The following is a 21644-nucleotide window of genomic DNA, read 5'->3' as shown; positions in this document are numbered from 1 at the left end:
TGCTTTCAGAGGAATGTTTTGGTTTGTTGGTTTGTTTGTTTGTTAAGCCACTTAACTGTGACATATGAATCATTCAAGAATTTTAAAAAAGTCAACAAAAGCAATGGATGAACCAGTATTGTGTCTGCAGCAGCCTGTCAAGAAAAGTTATCTTCTTAAAAAAAAAACTTTTACATTTCCCAATGGACTGTTAGCTAAAACTTTCTATATCTCTTAATGTACACTCTGTACTAAAAATAAATAAATCAGGAAACTGGAAGAGCAGAGGATAAAAGCAGAAGTGGCAGGCCTATAAACAACAACTGTCTGCCACAGATGAACAGTATCTGAAAATGGTTTCCTTGAAAAAGAAGGGAAAATCCAGCAAAGACCTGGCACAGGACCAAAGACATCTGGACCTTGACTTGATCCATCTACTGTTCACTGAAGCTTCAGTAGGTGCATGGTGACTTAACATGCATGCAGCAATATCTGGAAACTGCCTCATTGGCAACAGCTTCATTTGTCAATATCACAATGCCAGTGCATTAAAAACAGGGATAAAAACACACACAATGGAACACTATCAGTCATGGATTTACATCCTCTAGATTACTGAAGCAGTGTGGGATCATATTGAGAGAGAACAGAACAAAATGAAGCCAACATCCAAAGAAGAGCTTTGAATGTCCTTCAATGAGCCTGGGAACTATTCCTGAAGACTGCTTAAAGAAATAACAAGAAAACCTGCACAAGAGAGTTCAGGCTGTGTTGAAGAATAAAGGTAGTAATACCAATTAATGACTTTAGAGCCCATTAGAACTGTACAAACTCTGAGTTTTTGCTTTATTTGCAGTACAGTATGATGATTCAAGAAATCACTGAACCCTTTTCCCTTTGTCCTAGCAAAGTATACATAAATGAGAGGTGATTACACATTATGCGCTCTATGTATTTTGCACACAGAGCACTGTACTTTGCACAAAGGTGTATGTCCTGTGCCAACTGTGCAAAAGCACATACAGTACAGTTATCACAGTATATTATCATGTATTGTGATAGCAGCTTTTAAAAAAATAATTTAAAAAAATCAGCGTTACACACATCCTGAACAGTTTTTCAATTTTAACTCTCCAAGATCAATAGAAATCAAATAATATTAATGACAGTAATACAGTAGTCCATTTTGACAACGTAAGATGTAAATGCAATACAATATTTTTTGAAGAAAAAAAATACGCAATCGACCACTTCCGCTTGATTGACCGGGGTGTCATCAACACTTCCTCAAAAAGCTTTGATGCAACTTCTGAGGAGTGCGAGGTGTTGCAAGACATAACCGTCCTTGAGCTGGCGGCTTCGGGCCTTTGCAAACCAAACAGAGTGACGTCACACTGGGTGTACAACGCGATCCTGAATCAGTGCGTGGCAGACTGGGTCGGGCTGGGCCAGCAGCGAAGGAAGGTGGAAAAAGAAGAAAACTTCTGGGTCGAAAAGGAATGATGTGGGATTCCGCGGAGCTTCTGCGCTCCCTTTCATTGCGCTGCGCTTCCACTTCAGAGAGAAATAACTGAGCTGCTCGAGTTTCCACGGAGTGGGTTTTCGTTTGGAGTGCGTGGTGCCAAAGTTGTCGCCCAGCAAGCTTGAATGTCAACACTATGGATCAGTCCGTCGCAATTCAAGAAACTTTAGAAAGGGAAGAAAACTGCATCATGGTATCCTTCCCGACTCACACGCATTGGTTCTTGGTTGACCAGCGAATCAAACTATAGATTACATGCTTCCAAAAAACCGCGTTTGACTGGCGCAACAGCTTTTCTGTCTGCTGAGCTCGAAATGGGGCCTGTTGGGTTGTGCCACTTGGCTGTCATCTTTCTGACTAAAGAGTAGCTTTACTTAGGCTTCTATCCGGGCATTGCAGTTGAGTGCACATGGAGTTTATTGGTGCTTTTGTTTTTAGATTAAAAACTAGTCTAGTCAGCAGTTCCTTCAAATAGGTAACATGTACTCAATACTGTAGTGAGACACGTTGTCCACAAGGTGGCAGCTGTGTGCTTTGTCTTTGTTGTCAGTGCTGGTGATCCTATAACTTCACTGTCATTGTCTTAAAGTAAGATGTGCATAAAAATATGTTTTCAAAACAAGGTGCAGAGAGTAGTTACTGTTACTGTCATTCCTCTTTTAATAATATGGTAATAACATGAAGTGTTGCATAATACCATAAGGAGTTTGGGTAGAGATACTGAAGCCAAGTTAAGAAGAGGATTTGAGCTAGCAGCAGTATGGCTTCATGCCAAGGAAGTGCCCTGCAGACACGATTTTTGCTTTAAGAGTGCTGATAGAGAAGTACAGAGACGATCAGGAGGAGTTGTGCTGAGTCTTTGTGGGTCTAGAAAAATCATATGATACGGTACTAAGAGAGAAACTTTGGTGCTGTATGAGGAAGTCAGAAGTGGCAGAGAAGTATGTGAGGGTGATACAGGACATGTATGAGGACAGCAAGACAGAGGTGAGGTGTGCGGTAGGAGTAACAGATGGGTTCAAAGCGGGGGTAAGATTGCATCATGGATCGGCTCTCAGCCCCTTCTTGTTTGCAGTGGAAATAGACAAGTTAACAGTTACTGCAGACGTTGTGATCTGCAGTAAGAGTAAGGAGCAGGTGGAGGTATGCTTTTGGGAAAAGAGGAATAAAAGTTAGTAGAAGTGAGACCAAATACATTTGTGAGAATGAGAGAGGGCCAGGTCTAAGATGCAAGGTGTGAGGGAGTGAGGTAGTTTAAATACATAGGATAAACCATCCAAAGTGACATATGGTTTTGAGACAGTGGCACTGATAAAAATTTTTTAAAAAAAAGTCAGGAGACAGAGCTGAGAGCTGGAAAGATTTTTGTTGCGAACGACCAGGACAGGATTAGAAATGAGTATATCAGAGGCACAGCTCAGTTTGACTGGTTTGGAGCAAAAGGGGAAAGGGTCTTGAAGATGGCGCTGCGAGGCTCCCTCCAGGTGAAGACCACAAGATTCATGGATGTTGTGAAGGAGGACATGCAGAGGGTTGGTGTGACAAAACAGGATGCTAGGAATAAGATGATATGGAGGCAGATGATCTGCTGTGGCAACCCCTAAAGGAGAAGGAGGAGGAGAAGAATGTGAATTGTTGCATGTAAACGGGGAGAGGAAATTTGATCTATAAATATGTTTATTAGCCTTATTTATATGCTGACATATAGATGTACTGGTTTATACTTTTGATATTACTCTGTGAAATTAAGAAATACTGTAAAAAGTGCAATAGTTACTTGTAAGGAATAGAAATCCAGTTTCACGTTCCCACTGTAGTAGACTTTGCTGAAAGGTATTTTTTTTTTCTGGCAGATAAATATGATATTAAACATCAAGTGTAAACAACATCTTTCTCCTTAACTAAAACGTAATCATGCTGTCCAATGTGATGTCCTCTTTGATGACACTACAGAGAGCAGACTGCTGGGGCTCGTGGAGTCTGCAAACGAGCATGCGTAAGTTTTAGTGGCTTGGTGGGGAAAAAATATCTCTGACATGAGTTCTTTGCAGTTTGTTTGAATTCAGTCTAAAAAGTGTTTTCTAAGAAGAGTGGGTGGCAGCAGTACCACCCACTGCTTAACACTGTACACTACAGAGTTACACTAACCTGCCTGACAAAGGTACCACAGTCATGGGATATTTTTTAGTGTGCATGTGTTAGCTCTAGTTAGGCAGAGAACTAACTGAAATACAGACTTCATTAAACAAATCTTAAAATTACAATGTAATGTTTTTACAGAATCTTCATTTATACCCATCGAAGAATGGCAATTACTGCTGACGATGTATTGCTGGAGGCCATAATACCCATCTCTGTCGACTTTGCAGTTGTCACAGGTGAATAGTGTTTAAATATTTTTTAGCTCATCTCAAATAAATATTCCCTTATGCTATTTCAACAGTGTACCTAATCAAAAATAATGTGACGGTAATTTCTCTGAAACATATTTCTCATACTACAATCTTTTTAGTTTCCTCACCAGAGGAACTTGTGGTTGTGGGTGAGTGTGCTAGTTTCCATTACAGCCCAATTAGAAATAAGCTGCATAACTGGTGCACCACACGATAATGAACATCTTGTTTTCGCCCCCTGCATTCTTCTTCTGATTTTAGGCGCTGATACCAGAGTTAGAATAAGCTACAAAGGTGAAGAATTAGACCTCAAACTTCCTTTTGGCTCCAACTCGCGTCTCTTCCTCAGCGAAGTCAACAAGGCGTGGAGTGGTAGGTTAGCCCCTATATGATGTGTTTACATGACATCCAGCAAGAAACAAGAATAACCTTTGAAAGCTGTCGGTTCACTGGAATCAAGTATTAATTCGCAGTAGCACCAGCATCTTATTTGTTTAAGACAGGTCATTTGAATCTTAAGTGAAGAAGAGTGTGAAAAAGCACAAATATTTTGCTGTAGTAACCTATGTGAAACAATACATATTGAGTTAATAACCTAGAGGTTATATTATTCTGGAAAACCACATAATATATCTATTTGGAAAAAGACTCCTGGTTATTGCTGTTTTGGTGGTGACACTTCCCTGTGCGAGAATTGCTAGCAGGCAGAGAGGGAAAGAGGGAAGGGTGGAGTTTGGACAGTATACGCTGTTCTTACTTAATCTTTGTGCACATAGCTTTTAGCAATGGGACATGAAAATTAGACATGACAACAGTTAACAGGATAAGTTACTTCCTTTTTATTAGTTAATATGCACCACAATTTTACAGCCTGCTTTCTGTTCATCTGAAAGTATCAGGCCGTTAAAGGTCAAAGATGGTGTGCTTTGTTATGGATGTGCCGCTTTTCCCACCAGTTCGCCGTTTTCATGGTGGAAGTCCCAAATGAACACAAGCAAAGACTGATGTGGGTTTTTTGCGGTATTCCCAGTAGAGCCCCAAAGGCTTTTAATTTGCTGTGGGACACCAGTGATGGTAAGAACAAATGGCATGCCGGCTGTTGTTAAAAAGAAAAATTCTCACGGTGAGCCCATAGAGGTGAATTTAACCATGGAGGTTGACTTACAGGGTAATTTACTTTGAAAACAAGACAAGGAATTTTAGGTGGTAGCTTTAAAATAAAGTTGCAAAATGCAACTTTTCTCATTCTTAACACTTTTCGTGTTGCCTTAAAGTGCACACCAGGCTCTTGTCGAATTTCTCATTAAGGCAAGAATCGTTTACAGTTCTTTTATCATTCTTTTCCTCCCTGCTTTTTTTCACAGATGTTTGCAGGACTCCCACACAGATACCCAAGTTTGACTGGATTACCAAGTACCAAAAAGACACTAGAGGACAGGAAGTTGTCAAACAAGCCCTCGCACCCATCGGCACAACTCTCACTAAACTCAACCAGCATGGAAAAACAGGTTTTTCACCTTATTTTAATTTGTATGTGCCGTCTGCCAACGTCTCCCTATGCAATAAAATGAACTGCACTAGAATTGGTCCACCAGCATCTGTGCAGTGGATGTTGGGACGTGTTCTCCATTTTGTCTCTTCGTGTGTGCAGTTTTTGCGTGTCAGTATTGCACCATAAATTACATCCAATTTTGCAAATGCCACTTCCTCTGAATTCAACTGACTCCATCTGAACGTGAGTTGAAAGGAGTCGAAAGGACATCTTGACGTGACAAAGCATGAAAACCACAGGAATAACCTGTATTTTTAATTTGTCCTTTTTTCATTCAATGCACCACAGTAAACTAGAGAGCGAGAGCTCACAGGGCCAACAGGCCTAACAGAAAATGTAGTGCAGTTATTGTTAACTGCTATTAACAATGAAAGAAAAAACATAACAAATTGAGAAGCCATGTGAGATATCGGAGTGTTTTTGTGCATTGCTTTTAAACAGAAAAGCTTCCCAACTTGTGTACGTTCCTCATGCTGTGTGATTTTAAGCAGATTTTAATCAATCATTATGCTTGTGCATTCTGTTTTACTGGCATGCTACTGCTGACAAGTATGCAAAACATGGAATGACCTTATACAAATCACACAGCATGTGATACCGTGTAAAACTCTGCGTGCAACATCTTTTGTCAGTCAAGTGCCACACAAACACACTTACCTCCATAACAAATAAACAAAAATCATTTTTAAATATGTATCTCTCGTTATATGTTTAATTTTCCTAATCTGATGCAATGTTGTTGAGTCTTCCGATTTCAATCTGCATAGTCGATTAGGTTTGTTTCGGTGTCTTATCTCTGCAGCGGTGGGAGTGTAAACTCCTCCCACTACTATAGCGTTTGGATTGAGACTGAGTGGACATTGGTCTTCTGCACAGAATGCGTGGGAGCAATAAATGGAGATGTCTATGGAGATGAGAGACTTTGGTATGGAAAAAAAAAACTATTCCTGGTTTAATTTGTTGATTTTGAGGAGGTGAAAGAAACGCTGGGGTCCCTGCCATCCGGCCGGGATAAGCTTGCTTCCTAGTTAATGCTAGCGTGCAGTTCTAGTTCTTCTGTCAAGAAATGCTAACTTTAGCCTCATTAGCTTAAGTGCTTATCGATGAAACTGGGTAATTTCACATCCATGTAGCAATGTGTTCGATACATTGTTTTTTCGCCGCGAATCATAGAATCATAGGCGCTCGGTTAAAGAGAACAGCAGCTAGCACTAGCACAGACTTCAGCACCGCGATATCATCGTCATTGTGTGGTTTTAAAAGAAGTGGAACACCTGTTAGGAAAAATGTTGCAACAACACGTTTTAGTGACACATTGTGTCGTTCACCGAGAGGCTCTTTTTTTTTTTTTGTCTTGAATTTTGAGCCATTTGCACTTGTTGTCAGGGTATTTCCACGTTCACCCATTCACTCCCGACTTATCCTCTTAGCCGATTTAGCTTGTTAGCTTCAATCAGTTGCCTGTAAACTTTGTTCCCACCGGCTCTCTCTGTTATTATAGGTCTCCGTTTACTGTCTGCTTCGCCTTCAAAAAGAAAAGTCTGCATGTCATCCAATTAAAATATATGACGCTCCAACCGTTTATTAAGCAGATGTAAATTTACAGTTAAGTATTAAAAGAAAAAAAATAATTCATATGAGCAATCTGACGTGTTTCTGCTTGTGAAGCAGTGTAATGATGAACTTTGGCCGGTTGTATTTTGTAGAGATATTCCTGCGTTAATACGGAAGAGAGCCCTCATAGAAGAGTTTGCCACTTATGCTACGTGTAGCTGCACACTTATAGAGGCATCCTGTGACAAATGGAGTGAGCAAGAGGTCATACAGCTGGATTTCCGCTGTATGGATAAAGATACTAAAGCCTGTGCAGGATGTACCATATAATGTTTTAAACGCATAGCCTCATACTGGTTGTACTGTTTTTAACTGTAAATTGTTTTTTTTTTTTCATCTAACAGATAAGCAGCTGTACTTTAAGCGAGAGAGAGAAAAACTTGTATGTCTTTAATAACGTGCATGCAACAGTATAACACCACAAGGTTTTGCAGTCATTTCCTTGCTGATTTGAGAATGCAGAAATATGATAAGATCTCCAGTCAGTAGCATGTGTGCATTTAATGCCACGAGATTTGTTTCAAAAGTTGTCTGCACGGCAGCAGGTATTCAAAAGTGAAGTAGAATGGACATACACATCCACTGACTTTTATTTATTGATGCATTTTGTGTGACACTGGGTAAGTGCTGTTTGACAGCTGCGTGTGGGTTGTGTGTGCAATAAGAGCATCTTTTGTAGTGTTTTCAAGAGCAATTTCACAGTTTGCTGGAAGTTCTGTCAGTCAAATAAAGGGATTTTCTTGTTGACTGAAACAACAGAGTTGCTGTTTTTTAATTAAAATGTCAGAGTGTTAGTGTCAGGATTTTTAAATAGGGCTTAAAATGGCTTGAACTCTTAGCACCTTTTTTTTATGTTGACCTTTTCTTGGGGTTTGGTGCACATGTCACAACCTGTCTTATTGGTAATTAGAGTGACATTTCCTAAAACAACGATGCAGAAAAAGTGACATCAACTGCCTGCTGAGGTGAAAGTAACAGCAGACTTTGATGCTGCAGCTGTTCTGCCAAAAGACATGTCTAATAAAAAGAAAATAATCTATAAAACCAGTTTTATTAGCACGTGTTTTTGCTTTACTTTATTAAAATTACTATCTTATTATTGTTTGTGTTTCACTGGTTTATGCCTTGTCTGCTTTGTTGTCTTACTTCTTTAACCTTGTGTTTTACATAAATATGATTTCCTTTTTCTTTTTTTTCATGTCTCAAATGCTGCACATAGAAAAGAGTTACACACATATTGTAAAAACAGTAAGAGACCAGTTGGTTTTAAGTTTGTCATTTTAAAACAAATTTTGAGAAAAGAAATTCACTGTTGTGTTGGTTTTTTTTTTAATGTAGATTGTATCTACTCTTTTGGGTCATTGCTTTGTACTGTCTAATGTAGCTTATTATAACTTTGTAGAATTTAATTTCCTGCTCAGAGAACCTGGCTTTCCCTTTCACTGGAGCCAGCTGTCTTGCCTGCCAAGCTTCAGGAGACAGGGGCATGCTGTCTAATACTTCGCACTCAGCCATTAAATCCAGCTACTTGGAATGCAGAAACCGTATCCATCTGCAGGAGGAGGCCTCAGTCGATTGCCCCCAACAACTAAGCTCTGACTTGGCATTTTTATGACTTATATTTATTCACATTTAGCTTAATTTTATTCTTACATTTTGGTTGTTTAAAGGCTGAAATATGAGTTTATTAATATATTAATAAAATATCTTAACCGGCTAAATGAAAATAGTACTTTGTTTGTGGTTCACTGTGCAGGCAGTTATGATTGCATAGCTGTCCTGCAATCATGTAATTAACCATTCTGTTTTATCTTTTCCTAAACAGAGAAATCATCAGACAAAAAAGTAACTTCAGAAAAAGAGAAAGGTTCCAACGGTGGCACACAGAGGTCCAGAGCGTCTGCCAACCAAGATAGGTGAGGAGGCCTTGAGAATCTTTTCATAATTTTTCAAGGGTGGGGAAGTCTTGCATTATACCCACACTAATACAGTTATATTTTAATACAAAGACAAAGACGGTGTCTGTTTTCGGTCCTGCTTTGCTTTGAGTTAATGTCTATTCCCTGTGCTGGAGTTAAGTTTCAGGATGTTCCTGGAAGACTGTATGATATGGGCATATTACATTTTCTCCTCTCAACTTAGCTCATCCCATATTGACCACCTGGAAATAGAGATTGTTGTCTTTGTTGTGTTGAACTGCTGTACATTAAGACTGTAGCTCTCCAGTAAGTATGGCTTAATGCATTTAGGCTAAAGACTATGCTGACTGTTAATACACAGCTGGAGATGAGCATTTCTAGCATCTCCCTAATTGTTAAAACATTCCCCCCCACCACCACCCTCCACCGCAAAAAAAAAAAAAAAAAAGAAAGAAAGAAAACAACCCTCTGTGACTCAGTTTTTCCATCTCAAATCACGCACGTTATTTCTTCTCTGGTGTGCAGCCTGGGCATCTCCACTCGAGAGGACCGGGATGACCTGGTGCGATCCTCCAGCCACACCCCATCAAACAAAGCTCACATACTAGCCATGCCGCAGTTTGGCCTGCGCGACAACCTTATCAAGTGTGAGCTGATGAAAAAAGAGGAACTGTACACTTTCTTGGAAAATCACAGGTATGTTGCTGTTTATTGTTTTTTGTGCCAGTGTGGCCCTGATTAAAAGTGTGTTTGGCTCATTGATAGAGGCACATAGATGTTGGTGATCTTAAAACTCCTGAATATTGCATAAGCATCATCAATATTTAAAAAAAAAAAGGTAGCAAAAAATGCTTCCTTGATGATGATGGTAAGGCCTTGGTATTCTGGGTGGGGAAGTCTAATCTAAAGAGAAGTGATGTGATCTTTTCCTGTTTGTTCTTCTTGGTCTAAAGCAGTAAAAAAAAAGTCACTTTAAGCCGGACAACGTGTACATTATAGTAATTTGTTTTTAAGATCTACACTGTAAGCTTTAAAAGTTGGGGGAAAAAAACCACTCCCAAGTTTCCGACTTAGGTGAGTGCAGATATTTTTAAACTAGTTGTATTTCGATGTACTCTGGTGTTCAGTTTGAAAATCGAAAACAGGTTGTAAAATCTGTGGAAAAGATGGTTTATGCATGAAGACTCTGTGCCCGCAGTGTAACTGTTAACACAGTTTGGATGATAGAAGTGTTATGTAAAAAGCATGAGTCAACATCTGTGGGTTTGTCTTGCTGCGTGCTAAATTAAGCCGCACTGTCTCAGACGTTCTGAACACTCTGAAAATAGCTGTAACCATAATGGAAGGAATCTTGAATATGATAAACATGAGTGAGTTAGATCCAAAAGGGAAATATTTGTTTCCCATACATACATGTAAAAGGGTATGCTAAATATGTAATGTTGGACATATTTAAAAAGCCGTATATGATTAACAAGAAGTAAGCTAGTGTTGTGCCTTTAGTCAAAAACGGCCGACATTTAGTATTGTGCTTGCACACATGCATTTGTCTGCTTTTGTCTCGTTTTATACTGTATAGTTGGGACACGCTGGGGGGAAAAATCCATGCTGATATGAATATTATGAATAAAAGCTTTAGAAAAGCAGCAGTCCCAAGCTCCCTTTGTGTAAATATAGTTTCAGCTTTTCTCTGGTTAGCTGAGGCTCGGGCTGTGAAAGCAGAAAGTGTTTTAAGGTTCAGTGGCAGTCAGCACAAAATAAAAAGCCCCATGCTGCTCCTGTGAAAGAGCATTTGGAAAACAGCAGCCGCCTGAAGGTCAGAGACGCGGCACATTGAATGGAAGGAAGTTGCCTTTTTTTGAGCTGGACCTGTAGAATAAACCTCAGTGGGGATGTAAATGGCAAGGGCTCGACCCTCTCACGATTTCTCACGGCATGTTGCCTTCAGTATTCCGTTTAAATTGCAGTGAGGCTGCTCAGTGATCACAAGACATTTATGTGTTTGTCTTTGTACATTTTATGCAATAATATTGATTATTTAAATACAGGAAATGAGGATTTCTCTTTTGCATTTTTTTTTTATTCTTTCTGTTTCAACACTGTGTTTTGATTTCAGTACATTTTCTTTGTTTTCAATTTCGTTTTTCCCTACAGCTCTGCCCTCCACATTGGCTGATAGCTTAGCAAGTGATGGCCAAGAGTCAGAAAGTGGTGCAGCTCTATTTATGTTAATGGTTTTGTTTATGTGCATATTCTTTATAAAGTATTTACAGTTGTTTTTTTAAGATTAAAAACTAGGTCATTGATTAGTTTGTGTTCTTTTTTTAAGATGGTGTTACTATCTGCTAATACATTTGACGAAGACCGACTGATAAATCTGCAGTTACCAGCCTGTAGCTATAAAATAAAGCAAAACCATGACACTAAGTCCCCTTTTCCATGACTACATTAGTACTTACTCTGATTGATTCGCGACGTTTTTCAGGGTTTTCCATTAGGTCATAGTACCAAGTACTAAAATGGGACCTGCTCGGCCAGGGCTCCAAGCAATCCGAGCAGGTACTAAAATGGGACTTCGTCAGACTGCTTGCCACTGATTAGCTGATCAGTGTCATCATTTGATGAGTTATGAGAGCATCTCGTTCACAAACATTCAAACCGCCATTTAAAGAAGAAGAAAAAGAAAGAAATTGCTACAAAAACAACACGTTGGTTCCCGAGTCTGAGGAAAAGCCACAGACTGAGCAGCAGGTATATTCTTGCCGTTTGTGTCACATACCAATTACATCAAGGGACGCTCGGACGCGTTGTTGTAACAACAGCCGAGCACATTAGGTTGGACTCCATTGTAATGGAAAACCAGTTGATTCGAGTCTAGTCTTGGCAAGTTGCGCCGAGTAGGTCCTAATGGAAAAGGAGCTTAATTGGAGATATCTGTACATGTTGTGATGAAAACAAACAAAGAAAGTTGTTTGTTGTTGTTGTTGTTTTTTTTGTTTTTTTTGACAATTTCTTTGTCCACATGATTGCAGTCTTCTTGCATCAATGATGCAGTCAAACAGAAACATACTATTATTTAGCCGCACTTATCTAGTTAACTGGCTAATACGGCATCGCAGCTCCACAGCTGCACCCACTAGTCATCTGTATATGTTGTGTTACAAATTGTTGTAACACACTATTTTAACAGTGTTGATTATTTCACAACCTCTAATGTCTGATACAAGTAGAAACTTGACACTACTTTCTGCCTGTTTGCCGTCATTCAGAAAGTTGCTGACCATTGGTTATCCAAGCTCATGACACCTGCCCACCCAGGATACTGTGTGTCCAGACAGAAACTAAAGAAGTCAAAAGCAACCTAGAAAACTTGACAAAGGAGTTTGAGAGAAATCCTGATCAGTGACAAAAAGGTTGAGGATTGGTGGAGGATTACATGTAGGACTCTTCCAGTATTTGTTGGTTTACCTTTGAAAGCAATTGCTTTCGTTTCAGGTTTTTTTTCTCCTATTCATTTTAATAAATGTTACTTCTGCAAAAGTGCAGTTGTGCTCTTAAACATACAAAAAAAAGAATTAAAATATCTAGAAATGAGTCACTGCTACAATAAAGCAGCAGGGCATAAGCTTGATATAGACTGACATTATTGTTTCACCATTTAACCACTGAGGGGGGGAGGGGCAAAGGAGGAGCCCGTCAAAGCTATAATTTTATTCCTTTGTTTTGTGCTCACTTTTCATCATTCTTTTGTTTCAGCTTTTTTCTTGGCACATACAATGTGAACGGACAGGCACCAAAGGAAAGCCTCCGTCCTTGGCTGAGTTGCACTCCCGAGCCCCCTGACATGTACTGCGTGGGGTAAGTCATATTCTCCTGCTGAACAATAGCTGTGCACTGCTCCGCTTAATCCTATTACAAAGACAGACATTTACTCCTCAAACCTCTGACAGATGCATGCAGCCGTTGAGCCAGTTTTAAGTGCTGAAGACGCCTGCCCACTGATTTTTGCACTGTGTATCCACTAATCCGGCCTGTTTCAGTTTACCGCTTTGGTGTTAAGGAGCCAAAAAGTTTAGTCAGTACCATAGCACTTGTGGATGAAGTGGAAATCAAACCCTTAAAGTTTCACCATTTGCCCTTTTTTTTCCAGTTTTCAGGAGCTTGACCTCAGTAAAGAGGCTTTCTTCTTCAATGACACCCCCAAGGAACAGGAGTGGACAAAAGCTGTGTCTGAGGCATTGCATCCAGATGCCAAGTATGCCTTAGTAAGGATTTTTTTTTTCTCCCTCACATCTTGCAGTTCATTGCTATTAGTTGATATTTGAGAAGACTTGCGAATGTCACGATTCACACCACTGATCTTCATTTTAGAGGGCATGTTTGGTTTTCTTCTACATGGGCAACAGTCAGACTTTAAAATAGTTTCCTGAAACTGATACAATGCATGCGTTACAGTTTCAAGAACTTCTAGCACCACCTTTCTGTGGTAATAATAATTATCATACAATCTTATTACATCGGTTATTACTGTTTATTTCTAATAGGAGTTATTATATCCCTGTTGCTTTCATAAGCTTAGTCAGACCTTAGGTTTTAGGTTACTTTTTTGATCTGCCTCTTTTTCTTGTCTTTTGTCTTCACTTTTGTGTTCTTCCTCATTCTTAGAGTACCGACCAGCACATTAGCTTCCTCTTTTTATAGCTCTGGTTGTTTTTTTGTTTTGTTTTTTTATTCAAATCGCCTTAAACGCCACATGATATATGCCAGGTCACCATCCTGTCAGTTTGTTGGATTTTTTTTTTCTGCATCCACTGCGAGTTCTCTGACTAAAGCACACTTGGCTGCTCTGTTTCTGACACTTTAACTCTTACATAAGTTAAAGCTATTATGAAGTACTTTGCGCTCCTCATACCCAACTGTGTCTTATTCTGAGATGTGATTCTCCGCTTCCGTTTTACTGTTCCTAGTAGTTGACGCTGACAAAGTGCTGATATAAGCAACAGAAACTGCACTAAAGCATCTCTGATCATGTCTTGTGGCTACACAATCTCTTGAGTTCCAGTGCAACATCAAAAATGTTTTCATTTAACCACAAGAAATCATTTGTATACTGTTGGTCTGTTTCTGCAGGTGAAGTTGGCGCGCCTGGTGGGCATTATGTTGATCTTCTTTGTGAAGAAGGAGCATGCAGAATTCATCTCAGACGTGGAGGCTGAGACTGTAGGCACTGGCATCATGGGGAGGATGGTAAGGACAGTATTTCAAACTCTCTTTGTGCACAAGTCATCATATAGGTTTCTGGTATTGTGCAAAGTCATTAAGTTGATGTCTGTGGTGTCTGACCACGGGATTTGGTTGCGTGACGGTTAACACTGTTGCCTCAGAGTAAGAAGTTGCTTTGTTCAAATCCAGCATCTGGCCAAGACCTTTCTGTGTGGTGTATGCATGTGCTCCCCATGCATGTGTGGGTTCTCTCCAGGGTACTCACACAGTCAAAAGCAATGCATTTAGTCAGGGTTAGGTTAATTGATGATTCCATATTGCCTATGGGTTTATAATCAGGGGTGCACATAAGTGGTCCGTAGGTGCGCATTCGCTGTCAAAATAAAAGACGCACACCAGATAAGAAGTTGCAACGCGCGTTTGCGTACATATAAAAGGCACTGTTTTTGTCCGCTAGAGTGGCATTTTCAGGGCATATTCTGCACCACATCTCTGTGTGTTCATCATTTGTTTGAAGCCAGCTCACCTCCTGCAACCACTTTTCCGAGAATACGCGCTTCTTTTGAGGTTCGGACTCCTTCTGACATTTCTTTGGAGGTGGAGGAACACCAAAGTAATTGCTGAAAGGAGCTTGCTTCTTCGACATCTTTAAGAGTTCTAAACAAATGTCCTCCTCCAGAAAATCTTATGTACGCAAATGCAAGTTGCAACTTATTATCTGGCCACTGACCACTTATGTGCACCCCTGTTTATAATGGACCTGTCCAGGGTGTACCCCACCTCTTACCTTATGGTAGCAGTAATAGGCTCCAGCCCCACCATGACCCTGAATCTGAGAAATGATTGGATGGAATTGGAAATAATTTTTTAGAAATAAACCATACAGAGTCAGGAGCTTTAGGTCAGGGGTTCTCAACATTTTGTGGGCTAAGGACCTGGCACAGGGAAAACATTCTTTAAGGATCCCAAAAAATCCTATATTTTGTTGGGTTGAGCTTACTGTCAGGTGACCATGTAGGCTTATCAGCCAAGGTATGCAAGCAGCAGGAAAAATTAATTTTACCCTAATATTATTGAGGGATTTCCCCCACCCAGATCAGTTGACATATTCCACAATTATATTAGCATTTATATTCAGCTAGAAATGATGTAGGAACTAGTACAGGCTGGTTTTACTGCATAAATTGGCAAATATTCTGCAGTGCTTGGGTGTGGGTCCTTGTACACATTCTGCCTTTCTGTTTTAGATTATGTCAATAGCATTGTTTTAGTTCCACATTGAAATGATTTTCCTCATATACATATAAACAGGAAGTGTTGAGTATTAGCATTTACATGAAAATTGAAATGATGAAAGAAAACAAAAATTGGGCTTATGCTATGATGTCTGTCAACTGCCATACAATTTTTATTTTTATTTTTTTATAACTGCCTCATGTATTGCCATTTACCAAGATGGCAATGCATGAGGCAGTTTTTAAGCACAAACAATCTCCTGTGATGATGAAAAGGCATCTCTACTTCCTGTGAACTATTCACTTCAGTGCTTATTCATCCATGAAGCTCTTCCTACAGTAGCTTCAATTTTATTTCTCATACACTGGTGCAGGAAAGGTTATTCTTAACTCATGCGACCGTGCTTACTTAGCAGTCCCTGCAGAGTAGAGCAGATGGCTGGCTAGGGACCAGTGGGAGGGGGGTAGAGCTATGTAAGGTCACTCCATCCTTTCCTGCAGTAATGGGACACTAGTTTATGAATTGCAGCAAGAAATATCCAAAACATGCCAAGCATGAAATTGTTTGCATAATATTGACTTATTGTTTAGCAGATGAGTAAAATCGTAGTAAATAAAAACATTTAGTTATTTTATTTTAGTGTTTGCGGAGGCGTTTCAGTGTTTTCTGTCCATTCTAATCAATTACTGATTCACAGGGAAACAAGGGAGCTGTGGCAATCCGTTTTCGCTTCCACAACTCTGATATCTGCGTGGTCAATTCCCACCTTGCTGCTCATGTTGAGGAATATGAGAGACGTAATCAGGACTATAAGGATATTTGCAGTCGTCTTCAGTTTCGCCAACCTGACCTCACCCAGGCGCCACTCACTATCATGAAGCACGAGTAAGTAGCTGTCATTTTAAAATTTACATTGTGAATGAAATAAATAAATACAAGTTTCTCATATTTATGACTATTTCATTAGAATTTGTGTTCTGTTTCTGAATTAGTGTTATTTTATGGATCGGGGACCTCAACTACAGAATTAGTGAGCTTGACGTTGACAACGTGAAGGGTCTCATCAGCAAGAAGGACTTTGAAACTCTGCACAGTTTCGATCAGGTAATATTAATTATGGTTTCCTGATGTGTTTTGTATTCAAACGTGTTTGTGAGCAGTGATATTTACCTATTGCGTGTGGTCATCAGCTCAAGAGGCAGATCGACGAGGAGGCTGTGTTTGTGGGATTTGAGGAGGGGGAGATTGATTTCCAGCCCACCTACAAATATGACACTGGCTCTGACAGTTGGGATACAAGGTAATCTTCTCACATGGAGGCATTGTAAGTCATTCCATGTCAGTGTTCGTAGCAAAAGGTAAACTGATAACAGAAAGAAGTAGCAGACATACTATCATTGTAGTTCGAACACTATAGCTGCTTGTGTTATCATCACATTTTTTGTGACACACCAGTGATTCAGATCAGCCCACATTTCTTTTCCTTCTCTGTTGAGACATTTCTGTCTCATCAATTGTTAAATGGTTGGAGCTTCCTGCTCTGCAAACAATTATCCCTCTATTCAGAGCTGCTTAACTCTGGTTTTTGTCTATAGTATTTACTGAAGGATAGCCTCAAGAGAATACCATAGTAGCATTATAATAGAAATGTCAGGCTTGAGGTTGATGACTGCAGCATTGCAAAGACAATGCAGAGTGATTTTTGACCGTTAAGACTGTTTAGAAAGCTCTGCTGTGTTTAAAGTTTTTTTCCATTTTGTTTTTTGATAAAATGTTTGTTGAATACACTCACAGCTACTTTATTAGGTACACATTAGTAGTGTCATCCATTAATTGTTTCAACAAGGTGATGGAAAAATTCCTCACAGATTTTTATGCATTGACATGATAGCTTCACATAACTGCTGCAGATTTGTAGGCTGCAAATCAGTGATGCAAATTAGTTCCACCACATCGCAAGGGTGCTTTATTGGATTGAGATCTGGTGACTGTAAGAGGCCATTTGAATGCAGTGACATGCTGTTATTCCTTGTTACACACACTATTCTGCTGGAAGCAGCCATAGGAGGATAGGTAGACTGTGGTCATAAAGGGATGGACAGTGTTAGTAATTATACTCAGGTAGGTTGTGAGGTTTAAACTATGCTCCCAATTCTGGAATATTCCAAATAAACCTTCTGGCACCAGTGACCATGCTGTTCTGACCTTTTTTCTCCCATACTCTGATGCTTGTTATAAGCTTGTAAATGCCTAAATGTATTGAGCTGCTGTCACATAATTGGCTGAATGGATATTTTCATTAACAAGCAGTTGAATATGTATACCTAATAAAGTGGCCAGCGAGTGTGTGTACAAGAGCTACATTGCCTAAGAATTGACTTGAGCAATGTAAGGAAAAAAACTACATCTCATTTGCATCAGTGTCCTTTATAAATTGGTTTAGCCATCCGATGTGGCCCTGAACTGTGAGCTTTGTTGTGTAATATTCAGTACTCTTGCAACACCTCACAAGAGAATCTCCCTGCAGGGATTGTGTCATTAATTTTGATAATGGATAAATGGAGTCAGAGATAATTCCTGCCTTCATTGTTTTATTGCTTTGTAATAAAATAGACACTTGGGAACTAATGTTTGCCATTTATTTTGAACTTAGTGAAAAATGTCGTGTCCCTGCGTGGTGCGATCGTATCCTGTGGAAAGGAAAGAACATAAAGCAACAGCATTACCAGAGTCACATGACTCTGAAGACCAGTGACCACAAACCTGTCAGCTCCCTGCTCATCATTGAGGTAAATGATTTAGCTGAAGAGCTTTTTTTTTATTTATTTATTTATTCTGTGGCTTTTTTTAAGTACACATTATTTCTTTGCTTTTACTTAATCCTGTTTTTCTTCATCCTGCAGATCAAGAGGATAAATAGTGAGGATTATAAGAAGACCTTTGAAGAAATTGTTCGTGATATTGACAAAATGGAGAATGAATGCATTCCATCTGTAACCTTGTCCAAGCGAGAGGTAAAGCTTCACCTTACGATTCTCCCTGGCATTAAATTAAAATACATAATAATAAAAAAATAATGAAAGAGTGCATTATGCAGACATTCAAAGGATACAATAGCTTCACATGATCTGAAGGAAAAAACTTTTTTTTTTTTTAATCTTTGCTCATAAATCTGCTTCCCCCCCCCCCCCCCCCTTTTTTTTTCTGTTTTTTTTTCTCAGTTCCACTTCAAGGACGTGAAGTTCATGCAGCACCAGGCAGAGACGTTGAGCCTCTTGAATGACGGGCAGGTCCCATGTCAGTTTGAGTTTATTCCAAAGCCGAATGAGTTCACATACAGCAAGCCCTGGCTCACAGCCAACCCCCCCAAAGGCTTTATTGCTCAGGGTGAGTAACACGTCATCGTTGTGTAAAGACCAACAAATTTAATTTTAATAAAACATTAATCCATTAGCCTGGTCATATAGAAAGAGACTGACTTGGATTTAAGTGGCAGACTCCTTTGAACTGACAGATTATTCTTATTATAGTGTCTTTGAAATCCTCAAAGAGTACTACGTCATAATTGCTTGTTATGACCACAGTATAACATAACAACTGACTGGAGCAGCCTTCTCTTTAATTTGCGCTTCTCTCTAAATATCTAGGTGGTTCTGTGGATATTGACCTTGAGGTTTTCGTAAATCGCACAACAGCACCTGAGCTTAACTCTGGCAAGCAGGAGATTGAAGACATCCTGGTGCTCCATCTAGAGCGGGGCAAGGACTATTTTATCTCTGTGACAGGAAACTACCTGCCAAGCTGTTATGGCACTTCTATCCATGCACTATGTCAGCTGAGGGAGCCCATTCAAGACATTCCACAAGAGACCCTCCTTCAACTGGTTAGTGCTCACTTGAAATACCTCTATTGTATTCATTGTTGCCTCAGGGGCTTCATTATAGTAGTTTTGAGGATTGGAGACTAATTAAGCTGTAACTAAACTGCCTTTCATTCTGTTTTTTCCTTCCCAATATCAGGCAGAGTTGCCTATAAAGGAGAACGCAGCAAACACTGAAAAGCCTCTTGACATTCCTAAAGAACTTTGGATGATGGTGGATCACTTATTCCGCAATGCAGTCAAACAGGTCAGAAAATTGATGGTGATGTAACAGTGTTGTAATAAAATCAAACAATACTATGCTCCTACTTTGTTTTATAGTGTCCACTTCATGTGAATTGCACTACACTTGGCTTCCTGCCAGCTTTTTGTGATTAAGGATAAATAGACTGAATGAAGATCCTTGCAATGAATTTATTCTGCTGCATTAGCCACTGCGCTTCAAATAATTTCTTTAGCTGAAGGGAATCTGTGGTGTATAATGAGAGAACGAGTCTGAATGTATTGTCCTCTATTTGCAGGAAGACATATTTCAGCAACCTGGACTCCGGATTGAATTTGCTGAAATAAGGGATTGCCTTGACACGGGGATGCCAGAGTCCCTCCGTATCCTTTCAAAACTATAATAAAATTAGCAGAAAAATATTGTTTGTCCTTGTAGAATATTTGAAGAAGTCACAGAGCACAGTCAGTACATATGTTTTATTTTATCTTAAGAGCATTAAATCTATATTGGATGGGTTTTAGCAGCCCTGTAATAATCAACATTCAGGATTTAAATGCAAATAAATTGGCTCTGAAAGTTGGGACCTTAGATGACCATAGCTAATTACAGAAAGTAATAAGCTTGATTTTTCGAATACTCTGTATTGCTGTTTAATCCATGTAATTGCAAACGTGTTGTTTTGAATGTTGCTTAGAATGTAATACTGTTTGTTTTGGGAGGGGGGGGTTAAGTATAATTTATGTTGTACTTTTATGTGATATGTAATTTTTTTTTCTTAAAATTTGCTACCTTGACCCTGCTACTCTTGACCTGCAGCGGGTAGTAATCACTCAGTAGCAGAGGCCTTGCTTCTGTTCCTAGATGCCCTCCCAGAGCCTGTGGTTCCCTACTCATTTTACCAACGCTGCCTTGAATGCTGCACCAGTGCCAGCCAGTGTGAGCAAGTAAGGAAAAAAAAAAAGAACAGAGTTAGTCACCCATTTCTACTAATCCTACATTAAATTGTAAAAGTTAAAAGTATTGTATTTTTTGTCTAGGTTATTTCCATGCTACCTCAGTGCCATAAAAACGTGTTCAACTATTTAGCTGCCTTTCTCCGTGAGCTTTTGAAGAATTCAGCTATCAATCGATTAGATGTCAGCATCCTGGGTAAGAACATGAAGCAAGCAGTTCCTTTGATTTATAAATGTGTTATTACTACTTTGTGCTTTAGGCAACATTTTACTTTGTGACTTTTTTATTGCTCAGTGTAAAGCTGGGGACTTGTGTAAAGATGTCCTTTGTGCTAATCTGTTCCACCAAATAAAGGTTGATTGTGAACTAAAGTATAGCAGGAAAATGAACTTCAGTTAAAAGAAATGTATCTATTTAAAACATTTTGTGTCATTTTCTGTGTTACATTCCTTGAAATGTCAAAATTATTACAGACACTATGTTTTTATGAATGATTTCTCTATACTGTGTAATATGAACAATATATTTTCTTTATGTGTAGCCACCATTTTTGCCTCCTTGCTTCTGAAGTCACCTGCAAAGCAGGATCTTGCTGAGAAGAGGAAGACTCAGGAGTTCTTTCAGCACTTCCTGACCCAAAGCTCCTCCTAGATGGAGGGCTTGTCCCCCTTGCTGAAGCTGAACACTAAAAACTGTAAACGTCCAGTATTTGAAATAACTGTAATGATTTGATATCCTCTTTGTATAACTATGTAGAGTTATTACTGTCAGTGATGTTTCTTATTTCTAATCACTTTATTTCAAAACCAAGTTTGTGATCAGTTGATGCAGAATTTATTGTATATCATTGAGCATATGTAGAAGCCTAACAAATTTTAATGTATGTATATTTTATTTAAAAAGAACAATTTGTATTTTCATGTCTCTGATCTAAAAAGTGTATTGTTTTTATATATAAAATGTCTGCAAACACGTTGTGTGTTGGTAGTAATTTTTTTCTAATGAAAATTGTATTATTTGCTAAAATAAATCAACTCTAAATATAAAAGCGAAACCCCTTCCCTACAATCATCTTATGGAATTTTTTAACATTGTTATTTAGCGTTAGTTATACATTATTTCCCATAATTCATCACGAATGGCTGC

General features: G+C 39.2%; 1 protein-coding gene across 2 annotated transcripts; it reads left to right on the top strand.

Moving 5' to 3' along the window:
- Window positions 1-1314: 1314 nt before the first annotated feature.
- inpp5b (inositol polyphosphate-5-phosphatase B) lies at window positions 1315-21470 on the top strand. 2 transcript variants are annotated; one of them, XM_085471874.1, is made up of 23 exons: window positions 1315-1694; window positions 3418-3497; window positions 3782-3879; window positions 4014-4043; window positions 4156-4266; window positions 5259-5402; window positions 8886-8976; window positions 9505-9675; window positions 12736-12837; window positions 13130-13244; window positions 14110-14226; window positions 16136-16323; window positions 16431-16542; window positions 16629-16738; window positions 18092-18227; window positions 18342-18452; window positions 18660-18825; window positions 19086-19321; window positions 19458-19565; window positions 19840-19924; window positions 20361-20488; window positions 20582-20693; window positions 21040-21470. In XM_085471874.1, exons 1-23 carry the CDS (start codon window positions 1638-1640, stop codon window positions 21147-21149), a joined length of 2718 nt encoding a protein of 905 aa, XP_085328000.1. In that variant the 5' UTR covers window positions 1315-1637; the 3' UTR covers window positions 21150-21470. The 2 variants fall into 2 exon arrangements, with proteins under 2 accessions (XP_085328000.1, XP_085327999.1); XM_085471873.1 differs by lacking the exons at window positions 1315-1694; window positions 3418-3497; window positions 3782-3879; ... (1 more) ...; window positions 4156-4266; window positions 5259-5402 and adding an exon at window positions 5424-6371.
- Window positions 21471-21644: the final 174 nt, after the last annotated feature.

The sequence above is a fragment of the Copadichromis virginalis genome, linkage group LG11, assembly GCF_057382275.1.
Source record: "Copadichromis virginalis isolate Kocher_CV1m ecotype Utaka linkage group LG11, C_Virginalis_male_GT1.1, whole genome shotgun sequence".
Taxonomy (NCBI): domain Eukaryota; kingdom Metazoa; phylum Chordata; class Actinopteri; order Cichliformes; family Cichlidae; genus Copadichromis; species Copadichromis virginalis.
Note: the sequence above shows the minus strand (reverse complement) of the source record. Positions and strands in the feature narration are given on the sequence as shown.